Consider the following 19,275-nt stretch of genomic DNA (forward strand, 5'->3'; position numbering starts at 1 on the left):
TACTAAATTCCTGTATGGTTTTTACACTTTAATTACCTCAATATCTAAAGTTTAATATGATTGATAGATTTCAAAAAGGTTTCTAGGGAAATCCCTACCAGACATTGTCTATATAAGGAGTTTGGATGTTCTCCCTGTGGATACATAGCTCTCTCAAAGGGCTCCAGGATCCTCCTCTAGTCCGAAGCAGGGGTGTCATACTCAATCACAACAGGGTCAGAATTTAGGTCTAACCTATTAGCTAAACAGGATCAACATTTAAAACTGTCAACCTCATTTTCACCAGTGATGAAATATGAAAAAAAAAATGTATATATCGCTGATGATAAATGATTCTGAGATTAAATAAAGTCAAAATGATAAGTTTAAAGGCTCTAAAGATGAGATAAAAGTCAAACTTATTGTTCTAAACATCACAACATGAAATTAAAAGACAAAATCATAAGTTTTAAAGGTCATAATATGAGATAAAAGTAAAAATTGTGAATTGAAAAGGATAAAACATGAGATAAAATTCAAAATTTCAAAACCATTTTTATGATTCTAGTAGGGGGTGCTCCAAGGAGAAAGACTGAGAACCATTGCTCTACAGACATGCTTGTAAGGTGGTTAATTTGTGGCTCTAAATTGCCTGTAGGTGTGTGTGTGTGTCTGTTTATTAATTTTATGTCTGCCCAGTGACTGACTGGTGACCAGTCCAGTGTGTACCTCACCTTGCCCAGTGGCACCTGGGATCCACACCCCATGACCCCAAACAGGTTAAGTGGTATAAATCATTTATGGCTGGGTGCTGACAGTAGTTGCTCTTTTCCACTTTACTGATCTTTCAGCTCAACTGCAACTGTCACTTTTGAATTCTCCTGAAGGAACAACAATCTTCATGTGCCAGGCATCACTCTTTACCTTTTACCTGCACCCAGTCAGCCAAAGCGAATCTGCAAATAACTGCGCACAGCTGCAGTGTTTACTATCACTGATTGGCACAGTGATAAGCGTCGTTCTGCAATAAAACGTCACCGAAACGAACCCCCAGCTCTTCGCCTGTTCTCACAGGAAGATGTTCACAGTCTGTGGGCAGGATCCAACACAGAGATTATCAGGGTCTCTTCTGGTGCCAAGGAGCAGTCTTGACTTGCTGTTTATGTAAGAATCTTGTCATTGCACAACATCCTTGGTGTGAATATACCTCTTATTACTTCAACATGAAACGTATTATGACTGCAGGATCGTCCTTTGAGGGGACAAAGGATGGATTGAGTTGTAGTCTTTGTGGCAGATTAAACAACCAACTGTCATAATAGAGGAATGATTTTAAAGCTGCACTGGTGCATATTTGGATAATTACTGGCTTTAAGAGTACTAGGACAAAGTCCATGTAAAACAATAAAAAGTATTGATTTAAAGTTCATCACTAAACAGAGCACTGTTATTTAGTTCTAAACTCATTTTGAATGCAGGCTTTTCTTATTACAGCATGATGCATGCCATTTCTGATGAAAACATCGCCTGAATAAGTGATATCATTCCAGTAGATATTTATGTGGTACGTATGTAATTTCCACCACTGGGGCCAAAAATATCATTTACTATTTCTGTTTTTGTGTCATTTGAAATAGGACTACATCCACTTGAAAATTATGGGAGTATTGAAATTGTTTTCATGATTCGTTAAAATTTGGGTGTTACTAACATCTTGCTTCTTCTCACCACCTGTCTTTGGAAATTGCCTTTATAGTTCCTTATATGGACATTAAAAGGTTAAACTCAATTCTAATTAGCTAAGGAGCACCTTGCATTCATCAACTTAAGAACACAGGTGCAAATTTAAGAAAAATCTTTAGAAGATTTTGGTGGATGAGGCCCATTGTTCTGCTGCATAAACCAAGTATGCTTAAGCTTGAGGTCATGACCTGATGGCTGGACATTCTCCACAGGATTTTCTCATATAGAGCAGAATTCATGGCTGCATCAATTACCACAAGTTGTCCAGGTTCTGAAGCAGCAATGCAGCCCCAGATCATCACACTACCACTTACATTTTTGACCACTGGTATCATTTATTTTTTAAGAAATGCTTTGTGAGTTTTTTATGCCGGATGCACACCTTCCAAAAAGTTTAACCTCCTCATCCCAAAAGTCTGGGGATCATCAGGATCTTTTCTGTCAAATGTGAGATGAGCCTTTTTATGTTCTTTTTGGTCAACAGTGGTTTTGACCTTGGAACTCTCCCATGAATGACATTTTTGCCCAGTGTGTTTCTTTTTGTTGAATCATGATCACTGACCTTAACTAACTCAAGTGAGGCAAGCAGGTCTTTAGATGCTGTTCTGGCTTATTTCCATGACATCCTGGATGAGCCATCGATGCGCTCTTAGACTAATTTTGGTAGACCAGACCCTCCTTGGAAGGTTCGCTATTGTTCCAAGTTTTTTCCATTTGTGGATAATGGCTCTCATCCTGGTTCACTGGAGTCCCAAAGCCTTAGAAATAGCCTCTCCAGACTGATGGATGTCAGTGACTTTGTTTCTCATATGTTCATGAACTGTTTTAGATCGCAGCATAATGCGTTGCTTTTTGAGATCTTTTAACATACTTCACATTATCAGACAGGTTCTATTGAAGTGATTTCTTGATTCAACAGGTCTGTGAGTAATTAGGTCAGGGTATGGCTAGTGAAAGTGGACTTAGCTTTCCAAAAGAGCATTTTTGACAATCTGTGTTTAATCCATGCAAAAACGATTGCTAAGATACAAATAGATGAAACATTTAAAAAAAAACTTTATCAATATTTGCCACAGTCTCTCCTAATTTTACTTGTTCAGAGTGGGCACTCATGTCCTGCCTAACCATAAAACTGCACAGAGTGAGCACATAAATCCCAAGCATTGGTTATGCTTTGCAAATAATTCAGTCACACCACTTAGTGCATTTAATAAAGAATCAGTGAGAAATTGTACAGCAGCCTATAGGACCTCTGTGTTTTTATATCATCATAGCAATAAAGATAGAGATTATCCAAAGGAACTCCAGAGGGTCATCTAGCCCCATGTTGCTCTGTCTCAACAAAAATGAAACTTAAAAGTGAAGAAAAGCTTCCTAATGATGTAAATAGTTCAGTCAAACTTGGCTCCTAGTATTTACAGCAACTTTATCCCAACATATACAGAGTTTATGACTTCAAGTAAATAAAGGTGGATGACCATGATAGGTCAGTATGATAGTGAGACACTAAACAAACCAGTTCTTCCGATGCTTAAATCACATCAGATAACAATGTTTACAAAGTCTTCTTTTTAATTTTAGCAGGATTAAGTTTGAATCTGATAAATAATATCAACTCACAAATGTCATGAGAGATATTTACATCAGTCTCATGATATCATACCATCTTTGATCCCTGCTGTATTAAAATTAAAACCCAATGAGCCAAATGAAGTATCAGCCCCACAAACAAACACTTTCTCTTCCGCTCTTCTTTCATGTTTATGTAAACCATGCCCTCTCCTTATCTTCACCCTTTCCTTAACCTCTGGGATTATCACTGGGAGCCAAGATGTCAGCCCTGAGAGCAAGTCAGCATTTGTTAGTAATTATTTGGCAGCCAAAGAGCAGCCCAGAGCAGTGCATGACAAACCCATTCAGTTCCTTAAAACATGGCTCAAATGGTTGCGAAAGTTAAAACTCTGACTTTTGTGGACAGTTTCCTTTTTTCACAAGTGATAAAGAGCACATGGGAATCAAGAAGCAGTTCTCAGGAAAATTACAAAGACAAAGATAAATTTCAGTCCAAGTGCTGATTTCATTGCATACAATGGACCTAATTAGTTCCCTGAATCTGAGCAACAAGCCTTTCATAAAGTGCTATATAAAAGTATTTTCCCCCTTCCTGATTTTTTGTCACACTTAAATGTTTCAGATCATCAAACACATTTTGATATTACACATAAATAACCCAAGTAAATACAACAAAAGGAAATACTTTTTCCGCAGTGCTGTATCTCTTGACAGCAGGTTAAGGAAAAAAAAAAGATGACAAAGTTGGATGATATCAATGACTTCAATGTTGGTTTTACGCCTAGTCAAACCTCAAGTTTGTGCCATTCCAAATTTTAGGATCTGGGACATGCTGGTAAAAAAAGAAAACATAACCAACAGAAAACTGGAAATCTAAATCTAGGTCAGTAAAATGGACAGTGTGTCTCTGTTTCTCTCTGATAAAAATAAGGCCAAAATAACCTCCCTTAATGCTTACGTGGGGCCTGTATTTAAAGCTGGCATTTTTGGAGAGGGGTCTGACTGCAGACCGTGGGCCTACATAGCAACTGTAGCTTAAGTAGCTCTGTTAGCTGTGTAAGCAGAAGCTAATATGTTTAAAATAGCTGTCAAGAGGACATTGGCCCTTAATGTGCTGTAATTTGGAAGCAAAGCATTACATTCACGTCAATGTTAATTATCATAAAGTTGGATTTTGTTACATTTTTCAGCTTATCTGGTGAAGAATTCTGCAAGGAGTTAGTTTTGTCAACAGAGCTGTCGGTCATGATCTTATATCTGCTATTTCTCAATATCAAAATCTACTGAAACAAAACAAGAAAACTAGTAACACCACTAAATCTTGGCTGAAGAAAAATATAATTGAATTGTTTTAACTTGATAGTTTGACCCACGCCCCGTCTGTCAGCATTGAGGAGGCAGGGGTTTGACCTTTTCTGCAGCCAGTCAGCAGGAGTAACACTTAGTCTCCTGGTTTCTCTCTCAGGTGGTCGTTTCTACATCCATCTACGGTGAAGATCAGTCTTAAAGCATTTTGAACCAGAGCAACCAGAACTACAAAATAGGTGAAACTGAATTTGTTCATTTTGAACCTGCTTATTTTAGTCCTTTATTCACATTTAAGTGTATGAACAGCTGCTCATACATTTTTCTTTTTTCAGAACTGATGTTGCATACAATGTAATGCTGCAGAGACAGAGCAGAAACGAAGCATAAATGTTTTTAAATGGGACACAAATGAAGCGAGACCGAACACGTCTGTGTGATTAACTGTCCCTGATAAACGGTATTTTTTCTAAAGACTTACGTAAACCTTTCTGTCAGCGAGCCAGAGGTGAGAGGGAGAGAAATTCATTCAGATCGTCAGTCAGTCACAGTTTATCATCTTTCCTCGTTAGTCCAATCATTGTATTCACACTAATGATGTGAACAAAATAAGAGGGTCATCTTTAGACTCATTAGTTCTTTGTAACAGCTTCATGGTGTGGAAAATAAGGTCAACTGGAACTAACAGCCATAAAAAGTGACATGGTATGTTTTCTGTAGTGGTCTGTTTTCTTTCCTATAGACAAGAATGACTCCAGCGCTGAAGAATGCAAATACATCTTAACCCACTCAAAGTGGTGAAAGTAGCATCCTGCCAGACAAAGTTCTTACGATTCCAAGCTTTAAGGATCATTGATAGTGTAGTACATGTCAAACAAGGGGCCTATCTTGCGCATAAATTCCCCAAAGTCAAACAATTTTGGTTTCTAAATGATCTGAAGGACAAAGCATACAGTCTGGGACTTTTTATCCTCACTTTATTTTTTCTAGATTAGGGAAAACGTACAAATGAAAGTGAATCTATTCTGACCAACGAACCGTGGGTGTTTCAGTGGTGTGAGTGGGTCAGAGTTCTGCTGTTCCCCGAATCTCTCCAGCACATCTTAATAAAAACCAATCAAATAAATGAGTTCAATGACTGTAGCACACTTAAGAAATTCTTGACTTTTGAATGTGCCATTGATGTCAGCCATTGTCTTACAAGAGATTGCGACAAAGAATAAATAAAGTTGACCTGCTTTATCAACAGATCATTTGGATAAATTGCAGATTGCTGTGAAATGACTCCAACAGTTCCTCAGAAAAACAAAACACAAGTGTTACATCTCTGCACAAACATTTTTCTCTAGTTTCTTGCTTGTAATAAAGTTATATAAGCAGCTGCCCCAAGATGTGTGTGAGCACAGGTCTTATGGCATTTCCTGCATAAAATGTTAAGTATCTTGATTTTACAGTTAAAAAGTTTGCTCAATACGCACCACTGCTTTCACTTCTCAAAAATAATATTTGTAGTATTTGTTCTAATGCCTGTTCTCAAACCTCCTGTGAGGAACTTTTGGTTTGAGTCTGAATTTGACATCCATGTAGATAAAGTAGGTCTGGTTTTGTCCTGCACATGTAGCTGATAGTGTTTTTCACCCAGAAGTCTCATCTTTTTTTCTGTCTAAGTCAACTTTATCCCCCATCGGGAACCTCTTTCCATGGAATTTTTTAAGAAAAAGAAGAAAAGATGAAAACAAAAAAGAAAACCCAAAGGATGTTTTGGCATTGTGCCATGAAACACTTCATCTGATATCAGCAGCAGCAGATTCAGGCACCAAATGAAGCTTAGCATAAGGTCAGTTAGGAAGACCATATTCTCTGGATTTAGTAGCTTATGCCTGCACTATTTCATACACTCCCTCCTTTTGCCCTCTGTCACATCAGAATCAGTAGTGCACTTCACCTGGTCGCACCACTGCTCCACTTCCTCTCTGCTGGCCTGGCAAATCTTTGCTGCCACTTTTAAATCTGGCTTTCTCCCCCATCAGTTCATTCATGGTGTGGTTCCGAGGGACCCTTAGTCCCTATGGACTAAGATGACTTCTTCAGCCATCACCACCACCACCAGTGTCTGGACTCCACAGGGGGATAGACCTTCCCGCTGCTCAGGGCAGACACCCTTCAATCACACTATGTCCTTGTGGAGTTCAAGCCCCAAAGAGACTCTGACAATAATTCAATGTCACATCTATGTTAATAAATAATATTCATTATCTCACATGTAAAATAAAGTGTTATCTTTAAATCAGTCACTGGTCTCTCCTGATTGAACTATTTGTTAATGAGGGGCTTGTTTACTTTTTGTTTACTTATGATTTATTTGAGACAGTTTCGTAACTAGTAAAAAACTCCTTACAGTGGCTTTAATAGCACAAAATAAAAACAAATAAATCAGAAAAAGCAATAAGTGATGTGCAAACAAAAGTCCCTGATGGGAATTGAACTGGAGACACTGTGGTTTCCATGTCTTTACCCCTATGATCTCCTGAACTCACTGATAACGTCGTCAACATTTCACAATCAGTTCATCCAGCTCCAGGAAGAAGGTGACATCTCTGATAAAGTGGTAGAAGAGTGTTAACTACCGGCTCAGTTTCCATGAACTTCAGGATTATCAACCATGGAAAATGGGAAGCAGGGACCCCAAAAAGCCCCTACTTTACTGATTTATGTACTCTCCGATATACTGTATATCCTCTTCATACAAAATCAACAGCTCCTGAATGTTATATAACTATCAGGCCTCTTATAAGTCAGCCTAGTGTGAAAATCTGTTTCCACCACCTTTATTGTTTCAGTTTATATTGTGGTCAAAGGGTGTTTTTTTTCAAAGCCCTAATTAAAAGTTGGGGCACTATATAAACTGTGTGAAAAAAAGACCGTGATTTCAAATACTTCTAAACCAATATTAAACTGAATAAAGGACAAACCAAGATAGTAAACATTGACACTGTTGTTTATTACTAATATTTTTTAAATATACATGGACACTAACTTTGAAGCCTTCAACACTATCCCAAAAAGTTGGGACAGCCTGTTTACCAGTGTTTTATATAACTTTTACTACAAGCAGCACTTTGAGGGCATCTGGGGACTGCACAGCAAAACCTGTTAGACATTTCAGAGTTGATTTTTACACCCAAAGTGTAATTTTAACTCTGTTCTGAGTTAAATAGCATTCAGTGTTGGAGTTATTGTACACTGTTAATGCATTCAGAGTTAATCAAGCTCTGCTGCCATTTCCAATCTAGGGGCAGAGTTTACCCATCATGCCTTTGTGCAAAGTTTTTAGATGTGTCTAGGTGTTGCCTGTTGTATAGTGATCACTGCTGAGTTTTTTTTTTGCTCATGTTTCTCATGGATTTTTTTTTTAAGTTAGACACTTCTGCACCATAAGTAAAGTTATCTACTGAGTTAGTGACTTCCTGCTTGTGAAATGGGGTGGTCTATAGAAAGGGTGGTGTGAAAATACTCATCAAAGGGTGTCCCCTGACTCTTTGTTTCATCCATACCAGAAAACACCTGTCTTTGCCACAGGTGTTCAGTTCAGAATGTCACTCACTAGTGATCATGAAAAGGTCATTGCAAAGTAATCCAAAAACTTCAAATGTTCACCTAAACTGAAAGTAAGTAACACTGTTGTGTTAAAATCTTTATTTTAGCATTTTTTTCCTATAATTAATTCCATAATTCCATAAATATTTACACCTTACAGTATTAATTGAGGATAACACTTTGGTAGTTTAAAATGATCCAATGAGAGAGTATATTTCTAACACTAGAAAGAAGTGTTAAGCTAAACTAACACTGGTTAGTGTCAAGAAGAATACATTTTAACTCCAAAAGGAATCATTCATGACAATTAACTAGTGTTAAGGTACCAGTTCTCTAAAAAGAGTCCAGTCAGCACTCTGTGGTGTGGACCTATATCTGCTCTGTAGAAGTGTCGGTATTAACTCTGACAGTGGTGATTTGAGTGTGCAGGTTTAGCTGTGTAAAGACAATAGATACTGAAGTTCTGAATGTGGAATTCTGTCTTATTTTTGCTTGATACAAAACTTAAGTTGCGCAACAGTGTTGGCTTTCTGTCATGGTATTATGAGTTTCATAGTGAGTCATACATTTATAATGGGAGACAAATGTGGGATTTATGCAGGCCGGTCTTGTACCAGCACTCCTTTACAGCCATGCTGTTGTAGCTAATGCAAACTGTGGTTTGGCATTGTCTGCTGAAATAGGCAGGAAGCAGTTCCTGAAGAAGGTGTGGTCTGGATAGAAAAACATGTTTCCCCAAATCCTTGTGTATCTGTCATTATTAATGGTGCCTTCACAGATGTGCCTATACCATGGCCCCTAATACACCCCCAGACTCTAGCAGATGCTGGCTTCTGATCCTTACAATAATCTGTATGATCCTTTTCCTCTTAGCCTCAACAGCCATTATTTTCAAAAACAATCCCAGATGTGGGCTCGTCTGAAACAGAACCCTTTTGTAGTTTCAGGTGGTCAGTCATCTCACATGAGCTTGTGAAGTGCCACCACCTTTACTGGGCTCTGAAATCATTCAGAATCTGGATGGTATTGATTTATGGCTTTTAGCATTCAGTATTAATTTTTGGCCTCTCTAAATTTCTTTTAATTGCATACTAATGACAACTGTGCATAAACTGTTGAACCATTTGCATTCTTTCACAAAGTGAAGGGCCTCATGGCATCATTAATAGTGAATGATGGAGCATTTCAGGGCCTTTAAGTCCCCCACATAATAGCAATGATGAAGTTGATCTGTTTAAACATGCACGTCTTGTCTTTGTGTTGTATTGAACTGAATATAAGTTAGAAGAATTTTCACTCACTGTATTATGTTTTATTCACATTTTACACAATGTTCCAACTTTTTGGAGCTGTGGTTTGTAATGGAGAACGGCTGTTCTGGTGGTATATCCATGTCATGGCTACCCATCCATTTCTGCAGACAAAACAGTGTAATCTGAGGCCCTTGTGTTGTTTTTGGAGAAACCATGGGGTGGCAGGGGTCCAGCAATTTAATTTGCAGAGAGCTAAAATGATATATTTACTTTTTGGTGCCTGGTACAGAACAATAGTTAGGTACACATACACTTTGTTGAAGGACTGTTTTAACTTCTTTTTTTTTTATTTGAAGTGATAGCTTTCTGGGAAAATTTCAGTGTGCATTATGAGGATTAAAACCCAAAGACCTCATCCTGTTTAGAAATAAAGTCAAAGTGACTTTCATTTGTGGCTTCAGCTGTCTGACTTCATTGCATCAATCGGATATCTTCCTGGTTCACATTCCTTTGATACAAAATGTCCTCTTTTGGTCAGTGACCCTTCACTGCAGCTCATCAAGGAAAAAAACCCAGAGAAACAGAAAGAGGGGAACACTACAGAAACATAACTTACACACTGCTGACACTCCATAAGAGTTTCTTTTAATCTTTTTAATCTGTTTAAAGAATGAAAAGAACCATGGAAATGTGGGGATTACTTCAGTCTTCATAAAGAGCAGGAATGACTTTAGAAAGTGAAACTTGTTGAACTGTAGGGAGCTGGCAGGTTATCGGTGACGCAGACCACAGAAACTTACTTCAGGCTTTTAACTTTTGGTATCCTGACTCTTTCCTTTATCCTTAAGGTCTTTGCACACCAAGTCCCTTTTATTTGTCCAAAATTTTCCACATGTTCAAAAGAAAATTGATCTCATGTTCTAAAGACGTTTGCACACTGATGCTGAAACTTCATCTGTCATTATTTATTCAGTACAAGTTTAATTTTATGAAAATTTTCCCATCAGTCCAAGACATTTGGGTGATTGACGATTCAAAACAGCACCTGCTGCCTCTGTCTCTCCCTTTTTCTCTCCCTCTGTCAAACAGAAAGCTCACTTTAAACACTGTGATTTACCTGTGTATGTGGATACCAACCATGGAAGTATAACAGATAAGGACAGAAGTTTGTTCTCATTGCCACCTAACAGAGACTGAATTAAAAAGTTGCTCTCCATTTCTCCAACTTGGTACAGCTGTGATGTACGAGTGATCCGAAAAGAATGCATCCATTAACAACAGACGCAGTGTGCAAACACCTTTACCCTAACCCCATGTGGAAGTTTATCTGATTTTATTTCTAAAGTTTTAGCGTGTACTTCTGTTCTGAGATGTATGGCAGCTCAGATGAATGGTCTGCAGCCAGACTGTCTTGGAATTTTCACTGGAAATAACATTTTATATGATTATGGTCAACTGGGGCATGATAAATTTTGTTTTTACTACATCTGCAATCCTTTGAAATGTAAATGAGAACTGTGCCAACAATTTTAAAGTATCTTTTTCTCATCCACCCAGAAGAAAACACAAATTGTCCAACAAAGTTTGTGGTCTGATATAAAGTGGGCACGAATCTAGCACACTGCATTTATTTGGGGGTAAAATCAATGCACCCTGTCGATGCAAGACACAGCCTCACTGCTAACAGCTAAGCCCAGTTAAGAAAGCATGGGATACATCACAGATAGATTCAAGCTGCAAAAATGGCTAGGTGGAGTCACTGCACTACCTGCCATAGCTGAAATCCATCTTCATTTGGCTGGTTTGTGGGTGCCTTGACTTTATCACTGTGCTGTTTGAAACTAACTATGCAATCTAACTTGCCTGTAGGCAAGTTTTAAAGTGTAGACAGGTGGCTAATGCTGCCAATTATGTCTCAAATTGAAACCAAATTGAAGCCCCTGTAAGGAGTTTTTTAATGGTTGTGAAACAGAATGAAATGAATGCTGATAACTCAGACAAGACAATCAGCTGCAAGAATGTTCCCATATAGTTCTTTTTAATGCCCTTAAGTTCAACTGTAAGGTCGGTGTCAGCCAAATCAATGTAAACCAGTGGTGGGGCTTTAAACTTGAATATGAGATTATGGGATTTATGATAATCCAGCTTTGTTTAATGGATATCAGGTGAAAATGTCAGCTGTGGATTGTGCCACTTTCATTAATTCTCCACTCTTCAAACTGATTTATTTTGCTCCTTTATTTAAAATGGAAAAATGCATAAAGAACAATTACACAGTGTGAATATAAAAATATGAAATCTGTCATTATATAAAAAAAGAGTCATTCTGTCTCCAAAGATGTTTCTTTCATATGTCACACACTCTTTTACACATGCACACAAACAGACTAGAAATACATTTGAAAGCTGCCAAGTAGTGGCTCATTATTAGCAGGCTCTATAAATCAGAGCAGCGAACAGTAACATAACACTGGCTCATATATATGGATTTTCTCTACACTGGCTAAAAACATTGTGAACATGCTGTTTGTCTAAAAGTGAACTGTGTTTCTTTACATTCACATTCAGCTACAGGGAAGAGCAGATGTGCTGAAACATGATCCATCTGGTTAAAGTTGATAGATGACTGCTGACAGCCTCATTTGTTTCCTTTTTCTTCTTTTGGTGGTCTGGAAAGAATAAAGTTTTTTTAGTATTCATCCTCTGGGTATTTCTGTTATGTTTTAAATTATGCTTTTGTTTTAGAGCGATGGTGCAATATTCATGACGTCTATGTTACTGACTTACCTAACTCCGAGCAGTCATTTTCTGGTCCACAAACTTTACCAGATCCCGCACCCATTTTTTGTTTGGATTGGCACAAACAGTTGTCTGTCTGGTCTGCCTGGCCCTCTTCTTTAGCATAAACCTGCACATTATTAAACAGTACATGTTACCCAGCCAGAAGTTTAGTTTTTATAAGTAATCAAAGACACAAGCACACTTTAAAAAAATGCCTAGGATCAAAAACTTCCTGAGTGTGTGGTTTGTTTCTTTTTCCATCAGCTTTGCCAAATTATTAGGATGTTATTTGCTGGAAAACAAAAAGGTAGCTGAGGGCCAAGAGTGCCGGATGTGAGATTTGTTACTCACACAACAGCTCTGAGGTTGCAATCCCCGTCTGTTTCCTGCATCCTGTAGCTTTCGATGTTCCTCTTTGCTCGGGATTGCAGTCTGGTGACATAGCCAAGGCAGCAATTACCATAAGAGCCTGGAGGGAGAGAAAAGACACAGGAGGGTAAACCTTGCATAAACATTATGTAGTGCAAGAAAAGTGCAAAGAAAAACAAAAAAGTTGCAACAACTTTCTTTCAGTTTATAAAATTGCATATACATTGTCACTAGATGCATCTAAGGATTGTGGTGGGGGGATTAGCTACCTTTTGCCTTGAATTCAACAAATATTTCCAAACTGGGTTGTCAAAGTTATCTGGAAAATCATAATCATGGTCCTGAAAATCACAGCCACCTAAATCTAATGCCCTTCAATATCAAATTTATATCAAAAACAACAACAACAAAAAAAACATGGTAAAGAAAGAAAGAAAGAAAAGATCTGTAATGATTGCTTAATTGTAAGCATAGATATGTAAATGTAGTGATATAAAACAGAAATCTCTTATATAAATGTTGATAGCAGTTTGACACTCTTTTCCTCTTTTTTATATGAAATAATAAATCACAGCAGCCAGCTTCTATGCTGATGAAGAAAGTGTCAACTTCACTTCACTGTCCACCAGTCCTAAGTCTGAAAAGTGACCTGTAGTTTGCTTCATGAAGAGTGTTCATTACTTCAATTAGCATTAACATCAAATTAATTAAACATGTCACAATGTCACTAAACCTAAGTGGTCTATAATACCATTCTTAGACAGATTTAAGTGTTGTGGTTTTGACCAGAATAATTCACCTCATTGAAACAACGGATTAAGCAGCAATGCAAAAGGAATGTGGATTGCGAAATACAGCTGGAGCACATTTTTACTTAATGTGGACAAACTGAGACCTTTCTACTTCTCTCACTCACATACATTAGATCTTTTATTTAAACCATGTGGTTCTCTTAAGGTGTAAGGCTCAAAAGTGAAATGCTGAATCAGCTGCCTTTACATCATTAAACTTTAAAGCAAAAATTTTATAAACAATCTCCATGCATTTTGCTAAAAGAGTCAGTCATAAGAATAGCCTGCTGCTTCCTCTTACCTTGTGCCACACTCAGGTACATGCAGGTGAGGAGCAGAAGAAAGAAAAGAGCTTGGAATTTCATGTCTGCTGCTGTTTTTACCGCCTCGCTGCAAAGAAACAGTAAGACTCAATCAAAGAGCAGAGCATGAGTGAAAAATCTGAGACAGTTTCCCACTCCCCCTCCTTACAAGGGAGATTTTCCATCACAAACTCCTCCATGTGCCCTATTGTGAAAGTTGTCCCCTGATTAAAATCATCTTGTCTGGTTTCCAGCTGTGTGCAGCTGTCTCATCTCAAAGGCTTTGGGTGTTGTTTTACACTAAACCAAGTGTTTTTTTCTTCCCATCATGCATTTATCTCTGAAAAGCGAAAATCTCGCACCACATTAAATGCTTGCAAAATCAGTTTTACATAAGCACAAAGACTAACATAAATAAATGGCTTCAGCAGCCTGCAGAGAAACATACCTTCTCTCATCCAGTATTTCGCAAGATGCTTGGGAGGGAAAACTTCTGTCCACTGCAGCTCAAGGTGATTCTGCGCTCTTATGTCTCCAATCTGCCCTCCCTCCTCTCAAACTTTCTCTTTTACCACACCTCTTCCGTCTGCCAACACCAGAGGTTTACAACTGCTCAGTAGGAGTGCAACTTGATCACTGAACTACCTCCCACCCTTTTCACACTCGTGTGTTAATACCACCCAAGTGCATGTGATATAACCGCAACATGTGGACTTCACCTTTCTGGGATTCTTCTGTAAGATCCTGAACTAACTGAGGTATAAAAGAGAGACAATGAGACTTTAAAATAATATTCCAAAAATGATTTTATTAAGTAGTCCTTGGAATGAAATGTTTCTTCACCCTGATGACAAAGGTCACGACAAACAGAAATTCACTTCAAGAGCAGCTAAAACAGTCACATTTTTCATCGTTTTGGCCTCACAGCTAGAGGGTCAACAGTAGAAATTCATTGCTCAACTACTGTAGAGAGGGTCATGTCAGAGGTGCTGCTTGTCAGCAGGCCATGTAGGAAACTGCTCAGGTACACAGCCTGGTATGGGGCCTGAGAGCTGACAAGCTCAGTCTTAAAATGTCCTTAGTTTGCTACGACAGCAGGAACAGTCTCTAACTGTAACTCTTGTTTCACTGCTCTACAAAGCGTACATTATTTCACTAAAGTCACTAAAGAAAAATGAATACTTCTAATTGTATGTAGATTTTTATTGTCATCATGCACATGCTTGAATTACACTTTTCTATGTATACCACTCAAGGTTATTTTAGATTTTTCGTTAGTTTTTATTTTATTTCGTTTTCACTTTTGCGTTCAAATTCAGTTTAGTTTTTATTAGTTTTGACTGCTGGTTTGTCGGTTTAGTTTAGTTTTTATTAGTTTTGACTGCTGGTTTGTCGGTTTAGTTTAGTTTTTATTAGTTTTGACTGCTGGTTTGTCAGTTTAGTTTAGTTTTTATTAGTTTTAGTGTTAGTTTTAGTTTTTTTCAGATGCATGTCAGGGCTGAGTGGACATCATATATTTTTAAAAATATATTCAAACAGACTACTCTTCACTTATCATGTTATTTATTTAAAGATGATGTTTGAATACAACTCCAGACATAAAACCACCACTGTATGAAGTCTTAACCAATCAATTCAAGCAATTTTGCATGCTCCAGGCTTAGATGTAGGTGCCAATCAGTCTGGTTGTGTTAAAAACTAAAACTAAGGATATTTTGTCTCTATTTTTATTTTGTTTTAGTTCATTTTGAAAGCACAGTGTAAAATTTTAGTTTGTTTTTGTCTTTTTAGGTAATTGTTAATTTTAATTTAGTTTCAGTTAACTAAAATGATTTTTGAATTTTAGTTTAAGTTATTTAGTTAGTTTTAGTTTTAGTTTTTTTTTTTTAGCTCTGTTATGTTGAAAAATAACACTCTCATCAGTGTAGTTTAACTATATGTAGTGGACCAGTAAAGTGTTACATAAAACTCTATTGGTTTAATCAACTCTGTCAGGTTTGCTGTGTATTTTACTTTAAATGTGACTTAACTCGACAACCTAGTTGGAGATCTGTTCTCTTGTTTTTCTTGCCAGTAAGATTATATTTCACTGTACAACTCCTTAGTAGCTACTTTTTACTTCTACTTGAGTAGATTTAAAGACCAGTAATTTTACTTTTAAGTACATTTTATTTATTTATTTACTTATTTATTTAATCAATGGCATTTATTTACAAAATAATAGATAATACACATTAAAAGTTGAGGGTTAGGGAAGAAAAACAATTAGTAGAGATACAAACAAAAAAAACCAAACATAAATAAAACAGAAAGATAAGAACAGAAAGGCATAGGAAAACAAGACAAAACAACAAAACAACAAAACAACACAATCATCTTAATGAAACAGATTAGCATATTTCATGATGTGTTTGTTTTGGTATTTTTCCTTTTATGTTTATATAGATTTCCACATTTTCTTTTTCCTTTCTCCTCCCATGAACAAACTTGTGTTTGTTTCTGCTGTGGCTTGAATTCTGCTAACTTTTTTGAATCGAGGTTTGTACTACAATGAACACTTGAACAAAAATAAAGTCCCCATTTGACTCTCCTATCAATGATTGGAGAATAATTTTTGCCCAGACTCAATAATCACCCCTGTGTTCTGTCATGAAATGTCCCATTTCATGGTCACAAACCCACTCAAATATGGGATTCTTTATTGATCTCATTTAAAAATTCCATTGTTCTTCATCACATTTCCTCAGCTCTTGTAAATTCGATAATCTCTCTCATCTAACAGCGCTGCAGATGTGTAACAACTTTCCAAAATAGGTTTATAGTGTGTCTGTTAAGTGTTATGACATCTAATGAACTGGACTGTTGTGCTGCAGTTATCAACATCTGCATCATATTTGTTGGCCTCCCTTGCCTGAAGTCGTACTCCCAAAGAAAGCTGCCTGCTGTTGATAAGCCCTTCATGATGCATTGTAGTGTTTGTAAAATCTGTGCTTGTGGAAAATCGTGGGTCATTCTTTTCCTGCACACCTGTAAAGTTACACCTTTTAATTTGATTACCGGGATCCCTAAAAATTAAAAAACTTAGACTTTCACAAGATACAAGATACAAACATAAACAAAGGTTGAACAGGGGTGTGATTAGGTTTCATGTACTTTTTAAGTGCATAGAATGAAAAATTACTTTAGTTTGCAAGCTTTCTGTCTGCAAACCTTCAAGTCTGTTTATGTTACAGGCAATGAGCTGGCAGTAGGAGGGAAATGTGGGGGCGTCTGGGCTATTTAACCCCAAATAACCCTCAATCCCATCATGGGAATTCTTACTAGTGATACTTAGAACCAAACACAAGTCATTAAGTCATGTTGCAAAAACCACTTGGGGTAGTTTTCTCTCAGAGAAATTGCCTCTTTTAATGTTTGCTGGACAGAAACCTCTTCTTTTAAACCTAGCCCTTTCAGATTTTGTTTGTAGTATTTTGATTACTTGAAAAGTTTCAAAACTCACTTTGCCTCTGCCAAGAAAACAATTCTAGGATGAGAAACGCTGAATTTTACTTCTATTTTTTCATTTTCAGCCCAGTAGACCATTTAGTCAATGCATAATCCAATAAAACCTGATTCAAATAGGTCAATACTGCTTTCATTAATTTCTAAATGCCAGATAAAAAACACCAATAAAGAGCCATAGTTAAAGGCATCACTGCCTGCTGTGTGCTTTGCATACATATGAATACGTTCTGAAGAAACAGGGAGGGTTTGACTCTTCTCACCCGGCACCTACAGCTCCCCCTCTATGATTTGATTGCTTCCAAATGCTGTTGCGACATGCCCTGACCATGTTTGTCTGAATCGTCATCACAGCAGTGAAAATCTGTGGGCAGTGTGTCCAGATGCAGGTCTATTTGTAAGACACTATAAGACATCAGGATGTTTTATGGAAGAAAGACAAAAAGATGAAGAAATCATGATGCATTATTTGACCTAATGTATTCAGAGAGCCAACAAGGGTGATATTTGATATTAAACATCTCTCCCTGAACACACAGACATTTATATGGTGCTATAACGACAGTTTCCATTCTTCTGGGAAAGAGCAAAAGAGTTTGAAAATCTGGCAGCTGAGATGGAGTCAAGCACTGGTCCAAGTGATATTGGCCCATAGAGCTGGAAGGGATCATGATCAGCGGTTCTCGTCATCATGAAGCAATGCATGGATTTATGCACAAGAGATATTTTTTATTTTGAAACGGGAAATGACTCTCTCAAAGCTCTGAAAAGTATTCAGATTTATAAACCACATTTTTAAAGGGCAAAACACTGCACACCTCACATGTACTTCACAATAAATTAACTAATTCTCAAAATATCTAAAACTAATGACACAGCTTCACTAAATTTGCAAAATGTATTTATTTTTAGTATTAACTAAACATACAAAGAAACCAGAGATGTCTAGCTTTCCCTATTTTATAGCTTGTGCTTTAACTCAGAGTTGTTATTGTGTCCCAAGCATCTGCAAAGAATTTCTTTACATGTATGTGCTTAAAACGGTGACCATACCACTGCAAGATTAAAAATACCCATGGGACAAATGAGTACCTGAATGCAAACATAGACAGATTTTCTCCAGGGTCTGTGGAGGATACTTCATTTAATGCTCCTGTGAGGAGTAATACTGGTAATGAAGAGTCTCAAATTCATTTTTACAACCAAGGACAGTAAACCAGACCATCAGAGAGAGGACTGATTATGTCCAAACAGTGATCTTTCAAACCTGTCACACCCTCTGCGGACAAGTTGTCAGACAAGACAAATAACTGCACACTCTCAAAACAGTCTTTCTAAACCTCCCCCGAAAAGATTCATTGGGGGTTACATGTTAGACATTTGAGCCAAACAAGGACGATTTTTTTTTCGGAAAACACAAGGTCAGCAAAGGCATAAATTGCCTCACTGTCCACAGGGGTGCTGTGTAAGTCAACACAAGCTGAATGTTCCTCACGGGAGCTTTAAATACCAAAAGAGCAATGACAATAGCTGCTTAATTTATGTTGCTGGTGGAGTAAAACTTCATTTCACATTTACAGAGTTGTCCCTATGCCACTCCTGTCTTTGCTGTGTGCAGAGAGTCACTGTCATGTTGGAAGATGAACCATCAGCCCAGTTTGAGGTCCCGAGTGCTGCTGAGCAAGTTTTCATTGAAGATACCTCTAGCTTTCCCTCAACCCTGACCAGTCTCCCTGTCCCTGCTGCTGAAAAACACCCCCACAGCATGATGCTGCCACCACCATACTTCACTGTTGGGCTGGTATTGGAAGAGTCATTTAGTTGCTTTTTAAACTCCAAGCAGGCCTTCATGTGTTTTGCACTGACGAGAGGCTTCCATCTAGCCATGAAATGATGGTTGTACTTCTGGAATTTTGTTCCATCTCCACACAGGATCTCTGGAGCTCAGTCGGAGTTGCCGTAGAGTCACCTCTCTTACTAAAGCCCTTCTCTCCTGGTTGCTCAGTTTGGCCATGCGACCAGCTCTGGGAAGAATCCTGGTTGTGCCAAGCTTTATCCATTTGAAATTTAAAAGGCCAC

At 37.7% G+C, this 19,275-nt stretch overlaps 1 protein-coding gene across 1 annotated transcript; it reads right to left on the reverse strand.

Annotated features, from left to right (window-relative positions):
• Positions 1-11,669: 11,669 nt before the first annotated feature.
• LOC121511841 (C-C motif chemokine 25-like) lies at positions 11,670-14,194 on the reverse strand. The gene is made up of 5 exons (XM_041790667.1): positions 14,141-14,194; positions 13,692-13,780; positions 12,582-12,699; positions 12,237-12,357; positions 11,670-12,118 (listed from the first exon to the last, which is right to left on the reverse strand). The coding sequence occupies exons 2-4, from the start codon at positions 13,753-13,755 to the stop codon at positions 12,237-12,239; spliced, it is 303 nt and encodes a 100-aa protein (XP_041646601.1). The 5' UTR covers positions 13,756-13,780; positions 14,141-14,194; the 3' UTR covers positions 11,670-12,118.
• Between the last annotated feature and the right edge of the window lie 5,081 nt (positions 14,195-19,275).

Source organism: Cheilinus undulatus, linkage group 7 (assembly GCF_018320785.1).
Source record: "Cheilinus undulatus linkage group 7, ASM1832078v1, whole genome shotgun sequence".
Lineage (NCBI taxonomy): Eukaryota > Metazoa > Chordata > Actinopteri > Labriformes > Labridae > Cheilinus > Cheilinus undulatus.